Source organism: Melanotaenia boesemani, chromosome 4 (assembly GCF_017639745.1).
Source record: "Melanotaenia boesemani isolate fMelBoe1 chromosome 4, fMelBoe1.pri, whole genome shotgun sequence".
NCBI classification, from domain to species: Eukaryota; Metazoa; Chordata; class Actinopteri; order Atheriniformes; family Melanotaeniidae; genus Melanotaenia; species Melanotaenia boesemani.
Window position 1 is genome coordinate 5603770 of NC_055685.1, and position 20442 is coordinate 5624211.

Here is a 20442-nt window from a genome sequence, read left to right on the forward strand (position 1 = left end):
TAAAAATTTTAATTGTTGCCCAGCACTATATATATATACATATATTTATAATGTATATTAATACATATCTTATACAGATTCTGACCTGGTCTGATCCTGGTGCTGGTCGAAGGCCCTTAGTGTTTCACTTGATGAATAGGACTTCTGAGTAGGGACCCGGAGACCCTGGGGGCCGATTGCACAGTCTTCACTGTCTCCTGGTGAACATAACACAAATAACATAAAGTGATGTGCACACAAAGACATGGGAATGTCAGTGGATTTCAGTGTTTTTACAAAGTTTATATGTCATCAATTCTGCAAGAGTCTGAACATGTAACTTTAATATATATATATATATATATATATCATCACCCCACAAAACACAACCCATCCCCTCCACTCACTCAAACCACCTTCACATACCCAGAACCAAGCTCAGGACCATGGAAGATATGGCCTTTGTTTTGCTTCCCCACGCTTGTGGACTGCCTTCCCTGACATGCTGAGGGCACCACAATCCACCGATTGTTTTAAAAAAGGTCTTAACGTCAAACAGTCATTTTTGCACCTATTGTTATTGTTTTAACTGTTTGTATGCAATATCCTCTGTTTCTCTCTGCTGTGGCATTTAATTTACCCATTGTGGGATCAATTAAATTTAATCTCATCTCATCTCATCTCATTCATTCATTCTCTCTCTGTACTGCTTAGTCCATTACAGGTCACGGATTAGTTGGAACCTATACCAACATTAACAGGTAAGAGGCAGGGTACACCCTGGACATGTCACCAGTCCACTGCAGGGCCAACACATAGGAGACAAACAACCATTCACACTCACACTCACTCCTAGGGAGAATTTAGCGTCATCAATTAACTTAACATGCAAGTCTTTGTCATCACACCTCATCTCATCTCATCTGATATTTTACCGAAGCAGAAAGTACTTATAAGAATCTTCAATGTTTTATGAAAGTGATCTATAGAGTTTTTTTAGGCGACACTAAGACTAAAACTAAATGAGATGTGACCTCTGAAAAGGTTTGAGGTGAATGCAAAGAAAAAAAGAATAATAATGGGTGAATGAAGTATACTAATTACTTAGGGGGCTGCAAGTGTAGCACTTGATTAGTGAGCAGTTTTTTCCACCGCTCAAATGAGTTCTTAATGAAATTAGCCACTGGACCTGTTCCTCTGCCACTGGTAAGAAGCATCTCACATCATTCTGTCTCCATCTATGACTTTATCTAACAGCACTGGATTGGTAACAAACAGGGAAGAAAAAGAGCTACAAGAAAAGTATTCAGGCAGGAATAGGCCATATGCCAAAAACAGCCCTGACTGGCGACCCCTCGTTCTTTCTCACTGTTTGATCGAGCTGACCAGAACTTGTCCTGCTCCATAAGCTACGAGAAAGGGGGAGTAACGAGATATGGTGGGGAGCAACTCAGCAAGAAGTTAACACTGACAGATTTCAACAACTCATCCAAGCGTTCAGGAGCAGCTTTCAGAGAATTTAGAAACAAGGAAGAAAAGAAGTTCCAATGTGGTGGTATGTGGTTTTATATAAAATTAAAAATGCTATTTAACTTTTAATTTGCAGCACCTAGAGGCTAGCTAAACTGGAATAAAGCAGAGTTGAATCTGTACCAGCTAGAGGCTAGCTAAACTGGAATAAAGCAGATTTGAATCTGTACCAGCTAGAGGCTAGCTAAACTGGAATAAAGCAGATTTGAATCTGTGCCAGCTAGAGGCTAGCTAAACTGGAATAAAGCAGATTTGAATCTGTGCCAGCTAGAGGCTAGCTAAACTGGAATAAAGCAGATTTGAATCTGTGCCAGCTAGAGGCTAGCTAAACTGGAATAAAGCAGTTTATTCTTTTCAGTCGCTTCCACTTCCATTTCCCAATACTGTTTCTCTAGGGATGGAACTTTAGCGCATTAATTATGATTAATTAATTACAAAAAATAATGCATTAAAAAACATATACATTTAATTGCAGTTTGCATTCCAAACGATGCAGCATGTTTGTCTGTGCACCATTTCCGGTACACTGAGAGCTCATCTAAATTGCTGTTGTTAATTTAATTGGTGCTATTTTTATCGAGTTTTCAGACTCATCTAGTGATTCTATTTCAAACAAGCAACCAGCAACAAATCTAGCGACCTTTTCTGTTGTTATTGGAGACTTTTGTAAACTGATGTGAAAGCACATTTACTTTTTTTTAATGACCAGCGCTTCCGCCCATCCCCCGCCCATTAGCTTCCAGCTCCAGAGCAGATGTCCACTTCTGCTTCAGGACCAGACTGGAAGCTGCTGCTGGCTGATCCCGTCCTGATTTAGCGTCACATATTAATGCCTATTAATGAAGAGTGTGGACGAAAACGTTTAAAAAGTTAAAAGTACCGTAACATGTTGTGGACTTTTAAATAGAGAACAGCTGAAGCTGCTAGTTAAAGGACTTAAAATGACTATTTAACTTCAGGTCTGTTTGTTTGTGGGCAAGGATATTTTCTATTTCTTTTTTATTACTGTTTGGAATTGAAATGCAATTAAATGCATTGTCCAGATATTACCAGAGATTGAGTTTACAATCTTAGAGTCTGTGTCTGTTATTTGATTCAGTTGTCCACTAAAAATTATTTAAGGAAAAAAAAAAAGTTGCTTTCTGGGACAAATATTGTAACATCATTAAAGTGCAATTAATCGAGATTATTTAAATATAAAGCCTGTAATTATTTAGATAATTTTTTTCAATAGCGCTACACCCAACTTTTTTCATCACATTACTAAGGTTACTGTTGTAACCTCACCAAGGAGGGCTTCAGCTCCCCAATTTAAAAGTGTATTACTGGGCTGCCCAGTTGAGGTTATGTATGTATGTATTATTTTTCACTACCTTCCCTTCCAGCATGGATAACAATAGAGCAGGAAACACAACCGACATTTCCTGTCAAGCTTTACTTATACTCAATAAGTTTTACAAAGCTAATTAAACAGACAAAGAATAATTTTCTCTGAAATTCCATCTCAGTGTGTTATCCTGCACGTCAACATGTTGGACACACACTAGTATTATCTCAGTTTTCCCCTATATGGGGTAATAACTATTTTACACCCGAGAGAGCAGATGGTGGATTTAAGATGTGGTGTTGAGAAAATTTTAGATTTGTATGCAGAAGGCAACTTGATGTCATATAATCTGTGTGAAAAATATGATATTTCAAGAAAACATTTCTTTAAATACTTACAGTAAAAGCATTTTATTTTATCTGCACATAAACAGCTGTCTGCCTTCATTGTCTAAGAATGAAGATTTAACAATATTGCATATGAATGGGAGAGGACGACTTTCATCTGTTGTTAACATATTCAAAAGAGTCGTCTTCCAACAAACTGGAGGCATGGAGGACTGACATTAAGGAGGGTATTCATGATGCTGATTAGGAAGTGGCTTGTTTTCAGGCTCAGACCCACTCCATTAATACCAAATTTAAGTTGTTGCAATATGGTTGATGCGCACTTATCTTACACCTAGCAGGCTGATTCACATCTTCCTTACTATCTCAGATATTTGTGTAAAATGCAGAGATGAAAAAGGTACATTAAGTAATTGTTTGTGGAATTGTATAACAATACGTCAGCTTTGGAAGAATGTAATGGAACGTATCGGTTATATAGTTGAAAAGGAAGTTCCTCTGTAAGCCAAACTTTGTATACTAGGAATATACCCTGAATACTGTTGTGACTCAACAGCAGTCATTCCTTATTGACTTTGGACTTTTACAAGCCAGAATGACAATTGCACTGTTATGGAAAAAACATGGATATGCCTTCTACTCAAATGTGTACAAAGGAACTAATGACCTGTCTAGCTTTGGAGAGTGACATATATTGTTAAAAAGAAGAAAATGACTTTAATTATCTATGGAATGCCTATATACATTACTTGGAAATGCATGATTAACCTAAAAAATTCTGAAAATATATGCACTGCTGTGATCTTGTTTAACTTCGCACTTATTTATGATTTTTCTTGAGGACATAAATATGTAAGTAATTACCTGATTTATTTCTGCTGATTTTATCTTCATATCACCTTATTTTGCCAGATACGGGGGTGATGTGCTCGTTTGATTTGTTGGAATGTTGGTAAAAGGCAAGAAAATCTCAATAAAAATATGCGGACTGTTACGCCCGGTGGCTTATCAGCCACGAGGAGTGGGAGATTCAAGAGATGCTGGTAACTCAGAGACTATGGAGACTGCCCTGCACCCGCCTCTCCTGCTTCCTGATTGGCCGCCTTACTCTTCACTCCCCAACCAGCTACCCAATCCGGAGAAGAGGCCTCCTTTAAGACAGCATCGTTACCATCATTCGGGGCAGCTGTGGACTGTGGGACACATGCCTGCCAGTTTGAGAAGGATTTCGGATTGTGTGGTTTAGAGACTTTTCGGTGCGAGTTGGATATTTGGTTTAGTGATAAGTTCTTTTGTGTTCTGGGTTTACGTACCATCCCTGCCTGAAAGAAGGAGGTTTTGTGTTTGGTTTAGTAGGAGTTTGGTTTTGTTTTGATATAAGTTCGCCTGAGAGCGTGTGTTTATTTTGTTTGTTAAATAGTCCGCCTGTGAGTGTGTAGTCCGTTTTGGGGACATTTTTGGTTTGGTTGGTTTCTTTTGATAATTAGTAGTGTTAAAGGTAATTGTTAAAAACCCGAAAGGGACACTTTTTTGTTGTAGAACCCATTTTCGTTAATAAACATTATTGTATTTTATTTACCCTTGGTCCGGCCATTTCTGTGCTACTGTCCTATTGACCCCTGGACAAAAAGGGGACATAACACGGACCAACTGAGGTCTGTCCGTTTTTCTTAAATGCACCATTTCACTAGAGGTGCTGGAAAAAATCGATTCAAGTCTGAATCGCAATTCTTATTTATTAGCATTCTGAATCGATCCTAATTTTCAAGAATCAACGTTTAATAACGCATTTTTTTTTAACATTTCTAACCTTACTCGCAGCGCATACCGTTTGTCCAGACATGGCCTCCATCGTGAATTGTTTCGGTGAGTGGCGGGTCCTTCAGAACTAGCTGAACAGCCAGCATCGTCTTCGCTGAAGGCAAATGTTTGGGCGCACTTCGGATTTTACACTTTTCTGGCTACGAAGGAGCATGACATGACATATGCGGTGTGAAAAATCTGCAAAATGAAAGTCAAGTATTTTGAGAACACTTCAAATCCCCGAGCCCACATCTTACGCCATCACCCGGAGCTAAAAGAAACGGAGCAGCAGGCATGACCAACTCCTGACCAACACACACTCCATCACTTCACTAAACTTCCAACCAACTCTGAACGAGCAAAGCGGATAAGCAGATATTGCATGTTTCATCTCAAAAGATCTTCGGCCCTACAGCGTTGTGGAGAATGAAGGGTTTAGATTCATGGTGCATACAATCGAGTCAAAGCAGGTCATACTGTCGCGGCAGTTTTTTACAGAGGAAGCCATACCACAACTTTACGAAGAGACTAAAGTAAAAGTAGAGGCAGCCTTGGCCAAAGCCCAGAGAGTAGTGCTTACCTGTGATGCATGGACTTCCAGAGCAACCCACTCCTTTGTCACATTCACGGCTCACAACATCACCAACACCTGGCAGATCGAGTCACGTGTTTTACAAACACAGGTGATGCACAAAAACCACACAGCCACGAACATGAATTTGATGTTCCACACGGTGGCAAAGGAATGGAACCTAGCAATCACGGATATGGTTATAGTTACAGTTAATGCTGCAAATATGCTGGCTGTGGTGCAGCTTGATAACTTGACGCATATCTCGTGTTTTGCACACACATTAAACCTGGCTGGTCAGCGAGCATTGAAGCTTAATACTGTGTCACGACTCCTTGGGAGAATAAGGAGAATTACTGGGTTTTTCCACCAAAGCCCCATCGCAAGCTACGCACTGCAGGAGAAACAGAAACTTCTGCAGTTACCAGCACACAAGCTTAAAAACCGACATAGGAACAAGATGGAACAGCGCTTTTGAGATGGTTCAAAGGTTTTTAGAGCAGCAGCCTGCAATCTGTGCTGCGGAAATTTAATGAGCCTTTTGTCTTGGCTTTTCTGCAGAAAGAGGTGGTGCAAGCTGAGGCTGAGGTTGGGGCTGAAAATACAGAGATTCTGAAAGATCAAAGTCCTCCTGCCCCTAAAAGAGCATCAGAACTTGTTAACTTACTTGGAAGAACATTTACTGAGGTGAGAGTTGTCCCCAAATCCGCCAGCATCAAAGCTGAAGAGGAGCTGAAGAAATATCTGGAGCCCCCCCAACTGTCTCTCTCAGTGAACCCCCTTCATTGGTGGAGTTCACATGAGGCATCTTTCCCTCTCCTGGCTAAATTAGCCAAACGCTACTTATGCATACCTGGCACTAGTGTTGCAGCAGAGAGAGTATATTCTACTGCGGGGGATATAGTGACTGCACAAAGGAGCAATCTAACCCCACCCCATGTTGACCAACTACTCTTTCTTCAAAAAAACTTGGACATTGCTAATTGTGGACCATAATCCCTCATATACAGTGAGCATTCTGTTAATCACTATAGTGTCAGTGTAAAACATGTACTAAACAGGAGTTTTAGTTTTGGAAAAAAGTTGGCAATGGTCTGATAAGAGTTAAATTAGGCAGAAGTTGTTTTGCTTCAGCCATTCAGAGGTGGTCCTGCTGGTGTGTTTTGGATCATTGTCCTGCAGCAGAACTCAAGTTTGTTGCAGCCTGAGATCACGAACAGATGGCCGGACTTTCTCCTTCAGGATTGTTTGGTAGAAGCAGAATTCATGCTTCCATTTATCAGAGGAATTCTTCCAGGTCCTGAAGCAGCAAAACAGCACCAGACCATCACACTACCACCACCATATTCTACTGATGGTATGATGTTCCTTTTCTGAAATGCGGAGCTACTTTTATGCCAGATGTAATAGGACACACACCTTCCAAAAAGTTGAGCTTTTGTCTTGTCAGTCCACAAAGTATTTTCCCAAAAGTCTTGGGGAGCATCCAGATGGTTTTCGTCTTGGAACTCTGTCATGGAGGCCAGTTTTGCCCAGTCTCTTTCTTATGGTGGAGTCATGAACACTGACCTTAACTGAGACAAGCGTCGCCTGCAGTTCTTTGGATGTTGTTCTGGGGCCTTTTGTGACCTTTTAGATGAGTTGTCGCTGCTCTCTTGGGGTGATTTTGGTTGTTACACCCACTCCTGGGAAGGTTCACCATGGTTCCATGTTTTCACCCTTTGTGGATAATGGTCTCAATGTGGTTCGCTGGAGTCCCAAAGCTTTGGAAACGGCTTTGTAACCTTTTCCAGACTGATAGATCTCACTTACTTTCTTTCTCATTTGAATTTCTTTGGATCTCAGAATGATGTCTGGCTTTTGAGGATCTTTTGGTCTATTTCACTTTGTCAGGCAGGTCCTATTTAAGTGATTTTTGATTGAGAACAGGTGTAGTAATCAGGCCTGGGTGTGGCTAGAGAAATTTAACTCAGGTGTGATGAACCACAATTATGTTTTAACAGGAGTAATCACTTTTCACTCATGGTGATGTAAGTTTTGATTTTTTTTCCTTCATGTAATAATAAAAACCTTTATTTAAAAACTACATTTTGTGTTTAATTGTGGTGTCTTTGATATATATATATATATATATATATATATATATTTTTTGTGATCTGAAACATTTAAGTATGACAAACATGCAAAATAATAAGAAATTAGGAAGGGGACAAACCTTCTTTCTTCCACTGTATGTGTATGAAAAGCTCTTCTCCACCATGAACTTAAATAAGTCAAAGGACAGGTCCAAACTTACTGATCAGCATCTTCAAGCCAGACTTAGGGTCTCAACTGCTTCAGGCAGGGCATCTAACCATAGTCTTGCCTAGTTATGCCAAAGAGGCTAGGGCCCCCTTTGCTAGCAGGCAATAAGCTGATGTACAGAACAGAAAAAGCTGAGCTAATCTGACATTTTTCTCTTTCACAAACAGTAAGTCACTAGGATGCAAAGTTCTGTCACTGGAAAACATTCTAATTAGAAGCATTAAGAATATATCAATTCACAAGGTCAGTAAATAATTTTAAATGGAAATGAGTTTACACATTGAAGATAACTGAATGAATGAAGCTTGAATGGAATGTGTGTGTATATAGCTGTGTTTGTGGGGTTGTCTTACCCATGTACTGGCCGTCCTTCTCCTTGCGGCTCTTGGTTAGTGAGCAGTATGGACGTCGCTCCTTTACTTCCATATCGCTTCTGTTTGTGCTGCTGGCAAACATACAGGCATGCTGTTGTACAGCTGCAGAGACACAAAGACAAGGCAAGATGAAAAAGGACAAAAGCAGAATGAGTGTGAGGGAAATGTTGATGGGCTCCACCTACAAACACAGTGACAAAACAGGGGTAATCAGTAAGAAAAGTCCAAGAATGAGCATCCATCATTCTTCCAAGGCGGTGAGGTTCCACCTTGGAAGAAGTAAAAAAAAAACAAAACAAACAAACAAACAAAAAAAACTCAAACAGTAAATTAGCATTAACCAAAAACAATAACAATAATCTTTGTAAGATCCACTCGGCAGCTGTGATGAGAACAAGCTGTTTCAGTTGTGTATTTACTTCTACTGGTTAACATGAATTCTGCATATCACACACACATCCTGCTGGTTCAAACATGGACAGAGACATGTGGTTGAACAGAAATATTGAGTTTTACATGACTGAATTGAGAATCAAAGATTTGCATCTTGTGATGTGCTTGTTTGTTTTGCTCATTTGTGCTTCTTCTGCATATCGATCTTTCATTCACACATTTAATGCAGTTTTCCACTCAACAGATTAGATTTTCATTACTATAAAGGTCACACAGCTCGTCTCATTCCCATCATCATCAACCTCTCAGAGACAACATCTGTGGCTGTGATATCTTCTTTTAGTTGTTTTAATTGTGTCCTTGTATGTTGGTGTTTGCTCTGTAAAGCTCTTTGGATTGCCCCATGTGATAGATGAAGTGCAGAAGAGCAAACAGTCAAGGTTTTCCTGAAATATAACTCTGTTTTCTGAATTAATGGCAGGTGATAGCCACTGATACAAATGTTTTATGTTCATTACAACCAGTGTGACACTAGTCAGTGCGTAAAATATGGGATATGGGACTGGGGTGGTGAGATTTGAGGAGCTTGGTGGGTAACCCTCTGTTATTCTTACTAACAGATCCATGATTCAACCAGGAGAATCAGCAGCTACAAGAACAGCTGAATATTCCTCTGCCAGATAAAGACCTTTTGTGTTTGTAATAACAATTAGCTCCTTTTCAAAGCTAATATTTTGGATAATGTTCTTTAACAGCTGTACACAGTTTTGGTTGTGACATTGACAATGGCTCAAAGCAGTTATCTAGAGGTTCCCAGACACCAAAGCATTCCTGGATTTCACTCACTGATTCTAACCAAAGTTAATCATGATCCTGATGAACGTTGTAGTTAACTGGTGTGGTATTTGGAAGATTTCTCTTGCAAGTATTGTACATCATGAACTGGTCCATTAAAATATATTTTTAAAACTAGATAAAAGTTTAACTTTTTTCAGGTAAAGTCATCTGAACTTAATCTGAAACATGAGCAGATAAAATAAATTAAAGAGTAAACACAAGTTTAAGTTCAGTAGTTGCAAGCCAACATACAGCTGTCATCTTAATGGATCATCAGTCCAATAAAATCTTCAACCAGGATGTTTTTAGATCTTGGTAGATATACAGAATAAAACAAGACTGACTGTTTAGAAAGCAATGAAAATACTTCACAACCATTTAAATAAAAACTGTATGAAAAGATAGGAGCAACAACTTCTAACACCAAATGATATAAATCCAATAAAAGAATATTTTAAAGCTCTACTGACTGCTTACCTGTCAAATGGAAGATTATCCCTTAGACTACAAGAGTAAAGTATAAGGACTACCACCTTATTATTCCACCAGAACATGGCACTGTCAGCAAAATGATAAAATGGTAGCATTCATTATCAGGAGCTTCTATAATGTCAGGATGTTAATGTTGATATGAGGCCTTCTTATTACAAGTCAGGGGAGTGCCATTAGGTAAGGTTGGAAAAGTAGCTGGATACTGGAAACATTCTTTTTTTAACCAGACAGATAGACAGACAGACAGACAGACAGACAGACAGACAGATTAGATAGATAGATAGATAGATAGATAGATAGATAGATAGATAGATAGATAGATAGATAGATAGATAGATAGATAGATAGATAGATGCACACTGGCGCAAAAGACTCAGATAAACAAAAATAAAACAGCAAACAGACATACAAACTATAAAGCAGATAATAAAATATTTAAGTCTATGTACATTTACAAATCAACACAGCAAGAGAGAACAAGTAAGAAGAATAGACTACATAAGTATATATATTTAAATAAGGATGTTCAAAATTAAAAGTAAGATAAATGATGTGCAAACCAAAATAGAATTTAAAAAGTAGAATAAAATGGCAGGTGGGGAGAAGCAGCAGGTAGAGCATGGTGTCTAAGCAGCTTTTCTCCGTCTGCCAGAGCTGACTTATTGATCAGAGTCCGTACGCCAGCAGAGTGTCTCAGTCTGGTAGAGAAGAAGCTCTGCTGTCTGACAAGTGTGTGGTGGAGAGGATGGTCGGGGTTCTCCATGATGGAAACCAGTTTGTTCAGCCACCTCCTCTCCACCACAGTTCCAGCCTTCTTTCTAAGTTAATTCACTCTGTTGGTGTTGCTCCAATGCTGCTTCCCCAGCACACAGCAGCAAACGACAAACTAATTTCCAGTCCAGTCTGTGGTCCATGGTCCCTCCCATGTACTTAAATGTCTAAGGAACCTTTGCCTCCTGCCCCATGATCTTCAGTGGCGGTAGAGGAGTCCTCTTCCACCATCTCTCTGGTCTTGGTGACATACAGATGCAGGTGATTCCTGCCAGTCAACTCTACAAACCCATTCACCATCTCTCTGTCCTCCTCCTCCCCTCCCTCTCCTAGAAACAACAGCTGAGTCATCCGTGAATGGCCAGCATTAACCAGCATGAACCAACATAAACCAACATTAACCAGCATGAACCAGCATGAACCAACATTAAACAACATTAACCAGCATGAACCAGCATTACCCAGCATGAACCAATATTAACTAGCATGAACCAGCATTAGGTAGCATTAAACAACATTAACCAACATTAACCAGCATTAACTAGCACCAACCAGCATGAACAAACAATAACTAGCATTAACCAGCATGAACCAGCATTACCCAGCATGAACCAATATTAACTAGCATGAACCAGCATTAGGTAGCATTAAACAACATTAACCAACATTAACCAGCATTAACTAGCACCAACCAGCATGAACAAACAATAACTAGCATTAACCAGCATGAACCAACATTAACCAACAATAACCAGTATGAACCTACATTAACCAACATTAACCAGCATGAACCAACATTAACCAACATTAACCAGCATGAACCAGCATGAACCAGCATGAACCAACATTAACCAGCATGAACCAGCATGAACCAGCATTAACAAACATTAACCAACATTAACCAGCATGAACCAACATAAACCAACATTAACCAGCATGAACCAACACCAACTAACATTAACCAGCATGAACCAACATTAACCAACATTAACCAGCATGAACCAACATTAACCAACATTAAACAACATTAACCAGCATGAACCAGCATTACCCAGCATGAACCAATATTAACTAGCATGAACCAGCATTAGGTAGTATTAAACAACATTAACCAACATTAACCAACATTAACTAGCACGAACCAGCATGAACAAATATTAACTAGCATTAACCAGCATGAACCAACATTAACCAACAATAACCAGTATGAACCTACGTTAACCAACATTAACCAGCATGAACCAGCATGAACCAACATTAACCAACATTAACCAGCATGAACCAGCATGAACCAACATTAACCAACATTAACCAGCATTAACCAACATTGACCAACATTAACCAGCATGAACCAACATAAACCAACATTAACCAGGATGAACCAGCATGAACAAACATTAACCAACATTAACCAGCATGAACCAACATCAACTAACATTAACCAGCATTAACCAACATTAACCAACATTAACCAGCATGAACCAACATTAACCAACATTAAACAACATTAACCAGCATGAACCAGCATTACCCAGCATGAACCAATATTAACCAACATTAACCAGCATTAACCAGCATGAACCAACATTAACCAGCATGAACCAGCATGAACCAACATTAACCAACATTAACCAACATTAACCAGCATTAACCAGCATGAACCAACGTTAACCAACATTAACCAGCATCAACTAACATTAACCAGCATGAACCAACTTCAACCGACATTAACCAACATTAACCAGCATGAACCAACATTAACCAACATTAACCAGCATTAACCAACATTAACCAGCATGAACCAACATTAACCAACATTAAACAACATTAACCAGCATGAACCAGCATTACCCAGCATGAACCAATATTAACTAGCATGAACCAGCATTAGGTAGCATTAAACAACATTAACCAACATTAACCAGCATGAACCAACATTAACCAACATTAACCAGCATTAACCAGCATGAACAAACATTAACCAACATTAACCAGCATGAACCAACATCAACTAACATTAACCAGCATTAACCAACATTAACCAACATTAACCAGCATGAACCAACATTAACCAACATTAAACAACATTAACCAGCATGGACCAGCATTACCCAGCATGAACCAATATTAACCAACATTAACCAGCATTAACCAGCATGAACCAACATTAACCAGCATGAACCAGCATGAACCAACATTAACCAACATTAACCAACATTAACCAGCATTAACCAGCATGAACCAACGTTAACCAACATTAACCAGCATCAACTAACATTAACCAGCATGAACCAACATTAACCAACATTAACCAACATAAACCAGCATTAACCAACATTAAACAGCATGAACCAGCATGAACCAACGTTAACCAACATTAACCAGCATCAACTAACATTAACCAGCATGAACCAACTTCAACCGACATTAACCAACATTAACCAGCATGAACCAACATTAACCAACATTAACCAGCATTAACCAACATTAACCAGCATGAACCAACATTAACCAACATTAAACAACATTAACCAGCATGAACCAGCATTACCCAGCATGAACCAATATTAACTAGCATGAACCAGCATTAGGTAGCATTAAACAACATTAACCAACATTAACCAGCATGAACCAACATTAACCAACATTAACCAGCATTAACCAGCATAAACCAGGATTAACCAACATTAACCAGCATTAACCAGCATTAACCAGCATCAACCAACATTAACCAGCATTAACCAGCATGAACCAACATTAACCAGCATCAACTAACATTAACCAGCATGAACCAACATTAACCAACATTAACCAGCATGAACCAACATTAACCAACATGAACCAACATGAACCAGCATGAACCAACATTAACCAGCATTAACCAGCATTAACCAGCATGAACCAACATTAACCAGCATGAACCAGCATGAACCAACATTAACCAACATTAACCAGCATCAACTAACATTAACCAGCATGAACCAACATTAACCAACATTAACCAGCATTAACCAGCATGAACCAACATTAACCAGCATTAACCAGCATGAACCAACATTAACCAACATTAACCAACATTAACCAACATTAACCAGCATTAACCAGCATGAACCAACGTTAATCAACATTAACCAGCATTAACCAGCATGAACCAACATTAACCAGCATGAACCAGCATGAACCAACATTAACCAACATTAACCAACATTAACCAACATTAACCAGCATTAACCAACATTAACCAGCATGAACCAACATTAACCAACATTAACCAGCATTAACCAGCATGAACCAACATTAACCAGCATGAACCAGCATTAACCAACATTAACCAACATTAAACAGCATCAACTAACATTAACCAGCATGAACCAACATTAACCAGCATGAACCAGCATGAACCAACATTAACCAACATTAACCAACATTAACCAGCATTAACCAGCATGAACCAACGTTAACCAACATTAACCAGCATCAACTAACATTAACCAGCATGAACCAACATTAACCAACATTAACCAACATAAACCAGCATTAACCAACATTAAACAGCATGAACCAGCATGAACCAACGTTAACCAACATTAACCAGCATCAACTAACATTAACCAGCATGAACCAACTTCAACCGACATTAACCAACATTAACCAGCATGAACCAACATTAACCAACATTAACCAGCATTAACCAGCATTAACCAACATTAACCAGGATGAACCAACATTAACCAACATTAAACAACATTAACCAGCATGAACCAGCATTACCCAGCATGAACCAATATTAACTAGCATGAACCAGCATTAGGTAGCATTAAACAACATTAACCAACATTAACCAGCATGAACCAACATTAACCAACATTAACCAGCATTAACCAGCATGAACCAGCATAAACCAGGATTAACCAACATTAACCAGCATTAACCAGCATTAACCAGCATCAACCAACATTAACCAGCATTAACCAGCATGAACCAACATTAACCAGCATCAACTAACATTAACCAGCATGAACCAACATTAACCAACATTAACCAGCATGAACCAACATTAACCAACATGAACCAACATGAACCAGCATGAACCAACATTAACCAACATTAACCAGCATTAACCAGCATGAACCAACATTAACCAGCATGAACCAGCATGAACCAACATTAACCAACATTAACCAGCATCAACTAACATTAACCAGCATGAACCAACATTAACCAACATTAACCAGCATTAACCAGCATGAACCAACATTAACCAGCATGAACCAGCATGAACCAACATTAACCAACATTAACCAACATTAACCAGCATTAACCAGCATGAACCAACGTTAATCAACATTAACCAGCATCAACTAACATTAACCAGAATGAACCAACATTAACCAACATGAACCAACATTAACCAACATTAACCAGCATCAACTAACATTAACCAACATTAACCAGCATTAACCAGCATTAACCAGCATGAACCAACGTTAACCAACATTAACCAGCATTAACCAATATTAAACAGCATGAACCAGCATGAACCAACGTTAACCAACATTAACCAGCATCAACTAACATTAACCAACATTAACCAGCATTAACCAGCATTAACCAGCATGAACCAACGTTAACCAACATTAACCAGCATCAACTAACATTAACCAACATTAACCAGCATTAACCAGCATTAACCAGCATGAACCAACGTTAACCAACATTAACCAGCATTAACCAATATTAAACAGCATGAACCAGCATGAACCAGCATTATTACAGCATACTTGCTTATATTTCGTTTAAATGTGTTTAACTGTATAAATGAATAGATATAATTAACATTTTAACAAAAAAGATGTTTCGTATTCCTTTATTGTTGTGCAGGTTTAAGAGAAACCTTTCCTAAAAAAAACAAAACAAAACAAAAAAACAAAACAAACAAAAAAACAAAACATAAAAAAAAACTGGGTGGTACTGACGTGGGCTTGGGTCTGGAGAACCTGGGTTCCAGTGCCCAGGCTGGCAAATGAGGTAAACCACTGTAGACCCGTGAACAAGGCCCTTAACCCCAAACTGCCCCCCAGGCGCTGGAATCTGACAGCCCACCTAGCAACTAGGATGGGTTAAATGCAGAGAAAGAATTTCCAGACTGGGATTAATAAATTTGAATAAAATTAAATTAAATTAAATTAAATCAGTTCAGAAGAACACTTGGTGGCTATTTTTAGTCACCAAACAAAAAGCAAAAGCAGTTCTGCAAAATTTGGTTGGTTGGCTGTATGACCATGACAAACGGTTTAATGTGAATATATACTATAATAGGAAGGCTGGAGATGCGTCTAAAGTTCATCCCTCTCATGGTTTTGAATGGAAAGCTTCTTTCTATTTCTTTCTTTCTTTCTTTCTGTCTGTCTTTCTTTCTTTCTTTCTTTCTACAAGCCTCCAGGGAAACAAAGTGTTGAATCAAGCTCGTTTCTGGATGACAGCCTCTTGCATTTCCTCTATTTGCTGCATGAATAGAGAAAGAAAACGCTGGACCAATAAATTATTACTAATACTACTGTAAATATTATAATATTCATAATACAGGCTTGTGCTGCTAATTTGACCAAATAGATGTTGACATAGACTTTATATTAGGTTGATCATTGATGACAGAGAGAGGATGTAGACGCTCAACAGCTGTGTGAGAGAGACAAAGACATTATAGCTGTTCTGAGGTAATCATGTAAGATACAGGAAATGTCACTGTTGATACGCATTTAAATATAGCCTGAGGTTTGTTGGTATAGTGGAACTGATCACCTGCCCCTCCTCCACCCAAGACCAGCTTAAGTATAATCCAATTCTGAGAGAAACAATGAATAGTAATGAAAGTACTTAGAATACAGATTTGATAATGATACATGGCATAATCACAGCACATTTAACTTTCCTTGCTAATGATCTTATTCAGTCATAAATGCTGCAATCAGACCCAGGAAAAAGAGAAAGAGCTGACGCGTTACCTAGCAAAGGAGCTAGGGTAACACTGATAGAGAAATGGGAAGGAAAGCCTGCCAGTTGTGGTCAGACAGCTTTACAAACTTAATCTGAGACCCTGATCCTTAAATCCGCTACCTTCTGGACCTGCATAAATACATGTATGTGCCTGCTATTAATAGCCATGTTTGCTTGTGTGTTTATGTTATGATGCACCTTGTGGTTTATGATACATGATTTGACTTATTTCCCAGAAATTTCCCAGTCTGGGAAAAATAAAGTATGTCTGATTCTGATAACTAATCTAAATTAATATATATTGTACATCATTTGTATTAACAGCAAGACATGAAGCACTACATCTGTTCTGGGATATTGATAACGTTATTTGCCATACTTTTGTTTTCTTTTCTGAATAATGAGGCTATATGAGAATATGTAGACACTGAGTCCTTATATGTCAGAATCTGCATTTCACCTGACCTTCGCATCCTTGGACTGCAGCAAAACAGCAGAAGTATGAAAAGCATGTATGAGCAATGCAAAGTCTAAAAAAATGCTTACTGCAGAGACACTATGGTGCCTGATTCTAATGAGGGACACGATATTCACACATTAACTGCTGATCTATGTTGGGCCAGATAATCAGTGTGTCATGTTGTGAGCAAGGGCCATATTGGCAGGGGGGCCCTGAATGATTCAGAGGAACAGGAGGAGCTGCACATAATTATTCTCTCAAAGCTGTCATTAAGTATTTTCTTTCTTCACACAGACCAAACCTGAGCAGGAAAAATGATTCTGCTCCATTCTCAGGAGTTCATATTGACGGGAGGTTTGTACGAAATGCATAAAATGTTCAGCATCTACTGCATTAACATCTTAGTCGGATTCCTATTAAATTTGTTTTTTTAAGACTTAAGACCAACATTGTTCCTGGAAACATTTATTTTATACTTAAACAATAGGGATGGGCATGTTAGGTGATTTTGGAACTAGTCAAACCTTTCAAAATCAATTAGTCGAATAGTCATGATGTCTTTGTGACGTCATCAAAATGGAATTGAAAAAATACTTTATCTACAAATGGAAAATGTGTATGAGATGTTATTTGTATATTGTGTGTATTCCATAAACATGTGTTGTTGTCTTTATACATAGTTATATATTTAACGTTGTGTGGGCTCTAGTGTCCTATATTGTTCAGCAGGTAGATGAGAACGTGGGTCAGGAAGACATCGGGATCAAACCTTGGTTGGCTGCTTTATATAGGCTAGCGACTACTATGACATCATTGGTTCGTCCCAACATTACATTAACTTTCTACACTGGGGGAGAACAGAAACACAAAAATGCAGTTTGCAGCATGTCCGGTTTCCCCGATGGAATCGCTGCTGATGATGCACTAAAGTTGCAACACGAGCACCAAGTGAGAACCAAATGAAATTTCAAATAGGAAAAAACTTTAATCCCAGAGGGAAATTGCAAATTAAATCTGCTCTCATTAACAAAGGTATTTTCATTCTCTAAACATCCCAGTGATGTGGCTCAACAATGTTGTGCCTCATCAGCCTGGGTCCACAATAACTGAGGCGACTCTTTATGTCCAGCAACTCCTTGTCCACCTGGTTAAAAGCTGTGATGGTGTCCCTCTGTACCTGCAGGACTTCCTCTGAGAAGACGGCTGCTGTGGCGCTGGGTGGAGTCTCTTGCCTCACCCTCTTTAATCACAGCTGTAACACCCAGGAACTAGAAAGAAATATTATTTAACACTAATTAAACTGCTACCAATCACAGATGTGAAATGAAAACAAAGGAATAAATGAGCTACATCATCCTCTCTGGCATGTCTTCCCTCTGACACGGAGTCTGCCAGGTCTGCCACCTGCTGCCCTCCTCTGTCTTTCTGACCCTGGTGATGACCACGCCATCCCCACCAGATAAAACCTGTTCTATTTTTTCAACATGATCCATCAGGATCTCAGTCTCACATTCAGAAATAATCTGCTTCTTCCCTCTTTACTTCATGATATGATGATGTTTATTATAGATGTTCACCCTTTTATAGCCACCATAAGGGCGAGGCTTTAACCCGCAGTAGTGAAGCAGAGAAGAGAGAGTGCTGGAACTAGCAGAGCTGTGTGGTGTTTATTGTTAAAGCTGGTAGTAAAACATTCACCGCTAAAAAGAGACTTTCTCTGCTCCAATATTCCGTCCTACCAGAGTTGCCATATCTGACAGTTTCCAAACCAGATGCAATGTAAAACCTGCCTACCTCAATAAAAACCAGCCCACATCTCAACCTCTCTTGAAACTCAAGTAAAAACCATAAAACTATTCCACATGTAATAAAGAACAAACTATTCCATGTGTAATAAAGAACATGTCATAAGCACACAGCTGCACTAAATAAACAAAGAAAACGGTAACACAAACAGGTTCTCTGATCAGCTAAGAATGAATCTGCCACAAATATTTAGTCAAGTACACATAGTGCAACAACAGAGTGATTTTACCTATGCACAGTATATCAACTGCCTTCTCTTGAACTGAGGGATGTTGAACACAAACAACTATGTACAGTCAGTGAAAGACATAAGCAGGCTAATACATGGAGGAATCAAATTTCCCTAACAATTGCCAAGGAGATTTGAAAGAAGCTGGCTGAACTCTTAACCATGTCTAGGGAGCTTACAAGTGACCAATACCATTTCTCAGTGACACTTGGTTAACCAATGATTATCACTGATTGATGATGTCAAGTTCAATAGATTCTCTCCATTTCAAAATGAATGAACTAATGATTTCAGTGCAAAGACACAACAGTTTATTGAAATGTGTTTTTTTTTATTTATTTTTGCCACATAATGGCAACTATTTTGTTACTATTTTCTGTGGAATACTTTCTAAAATTTCGCCAAAGTTGTGAAAACCATTTTTTTAAAACCTGCCCAATGCTATTTTTTCCACCCCAATCTGTTCAAAAGAAGCCAAGCTGGGCAGAAACCAGCCCAGTCTGGCAACACTGCCCCCTCCCCTCCCCTCCCCTGCAGGGGTCTCATTTTCGACCTTAAAGGGGCCATGCAATTCTTTTAACACAGCGCTGTAAACACCCTCATTTCTCTGAACAATAACACATAACTCATCAAAACAAAATGTTGACTTTTAAAAAAAGCTGTCGACTTTGCACACTGTTTTGACTAATCAATCAGTAGACTAGTCACGCACATCCTTATTTAACAATAACCCTTTCCACCCTGAAGGTTGTTGTACCAGGCTGTCTCTGACTGACTTGTCTATTTGGCACATGCAATGACGAGGCTGCTTGGTAGAACCACTGATTACATGATTACATTATACACTGATTATCCATCAAATTAGGCCCCTACTAATATAAAGCAGTTATCCATGCTGGAGGAAGAGCTTGAACCAGTCAGGATGTGGACAGCCCTCCAACTGAAGCAGTCACCGCTTGGACCAGGTGGGATCACTTCCCTTCATTTAATCAGTTTTGGGTTCCTCTCCGCTGTCCCCACTGTCACTCAGAGGGACGAGCTAAGGCTTCTGCCTGTTGCTTGCTAGTTCCGGAGAGTGGTGCTAACAGTGGTTGTGTCTTCAGTCAGAACTTCAGGGTTAAAGAAAAGGAAAGAGGACATCTGGAGTTAGTTCAGAGTCAGTTAATTTTTTCTGCTGCTATTGAGTTATTAATAATGCTGATAACAGTGACTAAGTAAAAAA

General features: G+C 39.0%; 1 protein-coding gene across 5 annotated transcripts in view; it reads right to left on the reverse strand.

Moving 5' to 3' along the window:
* The window catches only part of LOC121638221 (teneurin-3-like), a 226750-nt gene that overhangs the window by 178587 nt on the left and 27721 nt on the right, over positions 1-20442 (reverse strand). For all 5 annotated transcript variants that reach the window (XM_041982854.1, XM_041982853.1, XM_041982851.1 and 2 more), the window contains exons 2-3: positions 8215-8337; positions 86-197 (exon numbers count right to left, since the gene is read on the reverse strand). In XM_041982854.1, the coding sequence (XP_041838788.1) occupies positions 86-197; positions 8215-8317 (215 nt within the window). In that variant the 5' untranslated portion in view covers positions 8318-8337. The remainder of the gene's footprint in view (positions 1-85; positions 198-8214; positions 8338-20442) is intronic.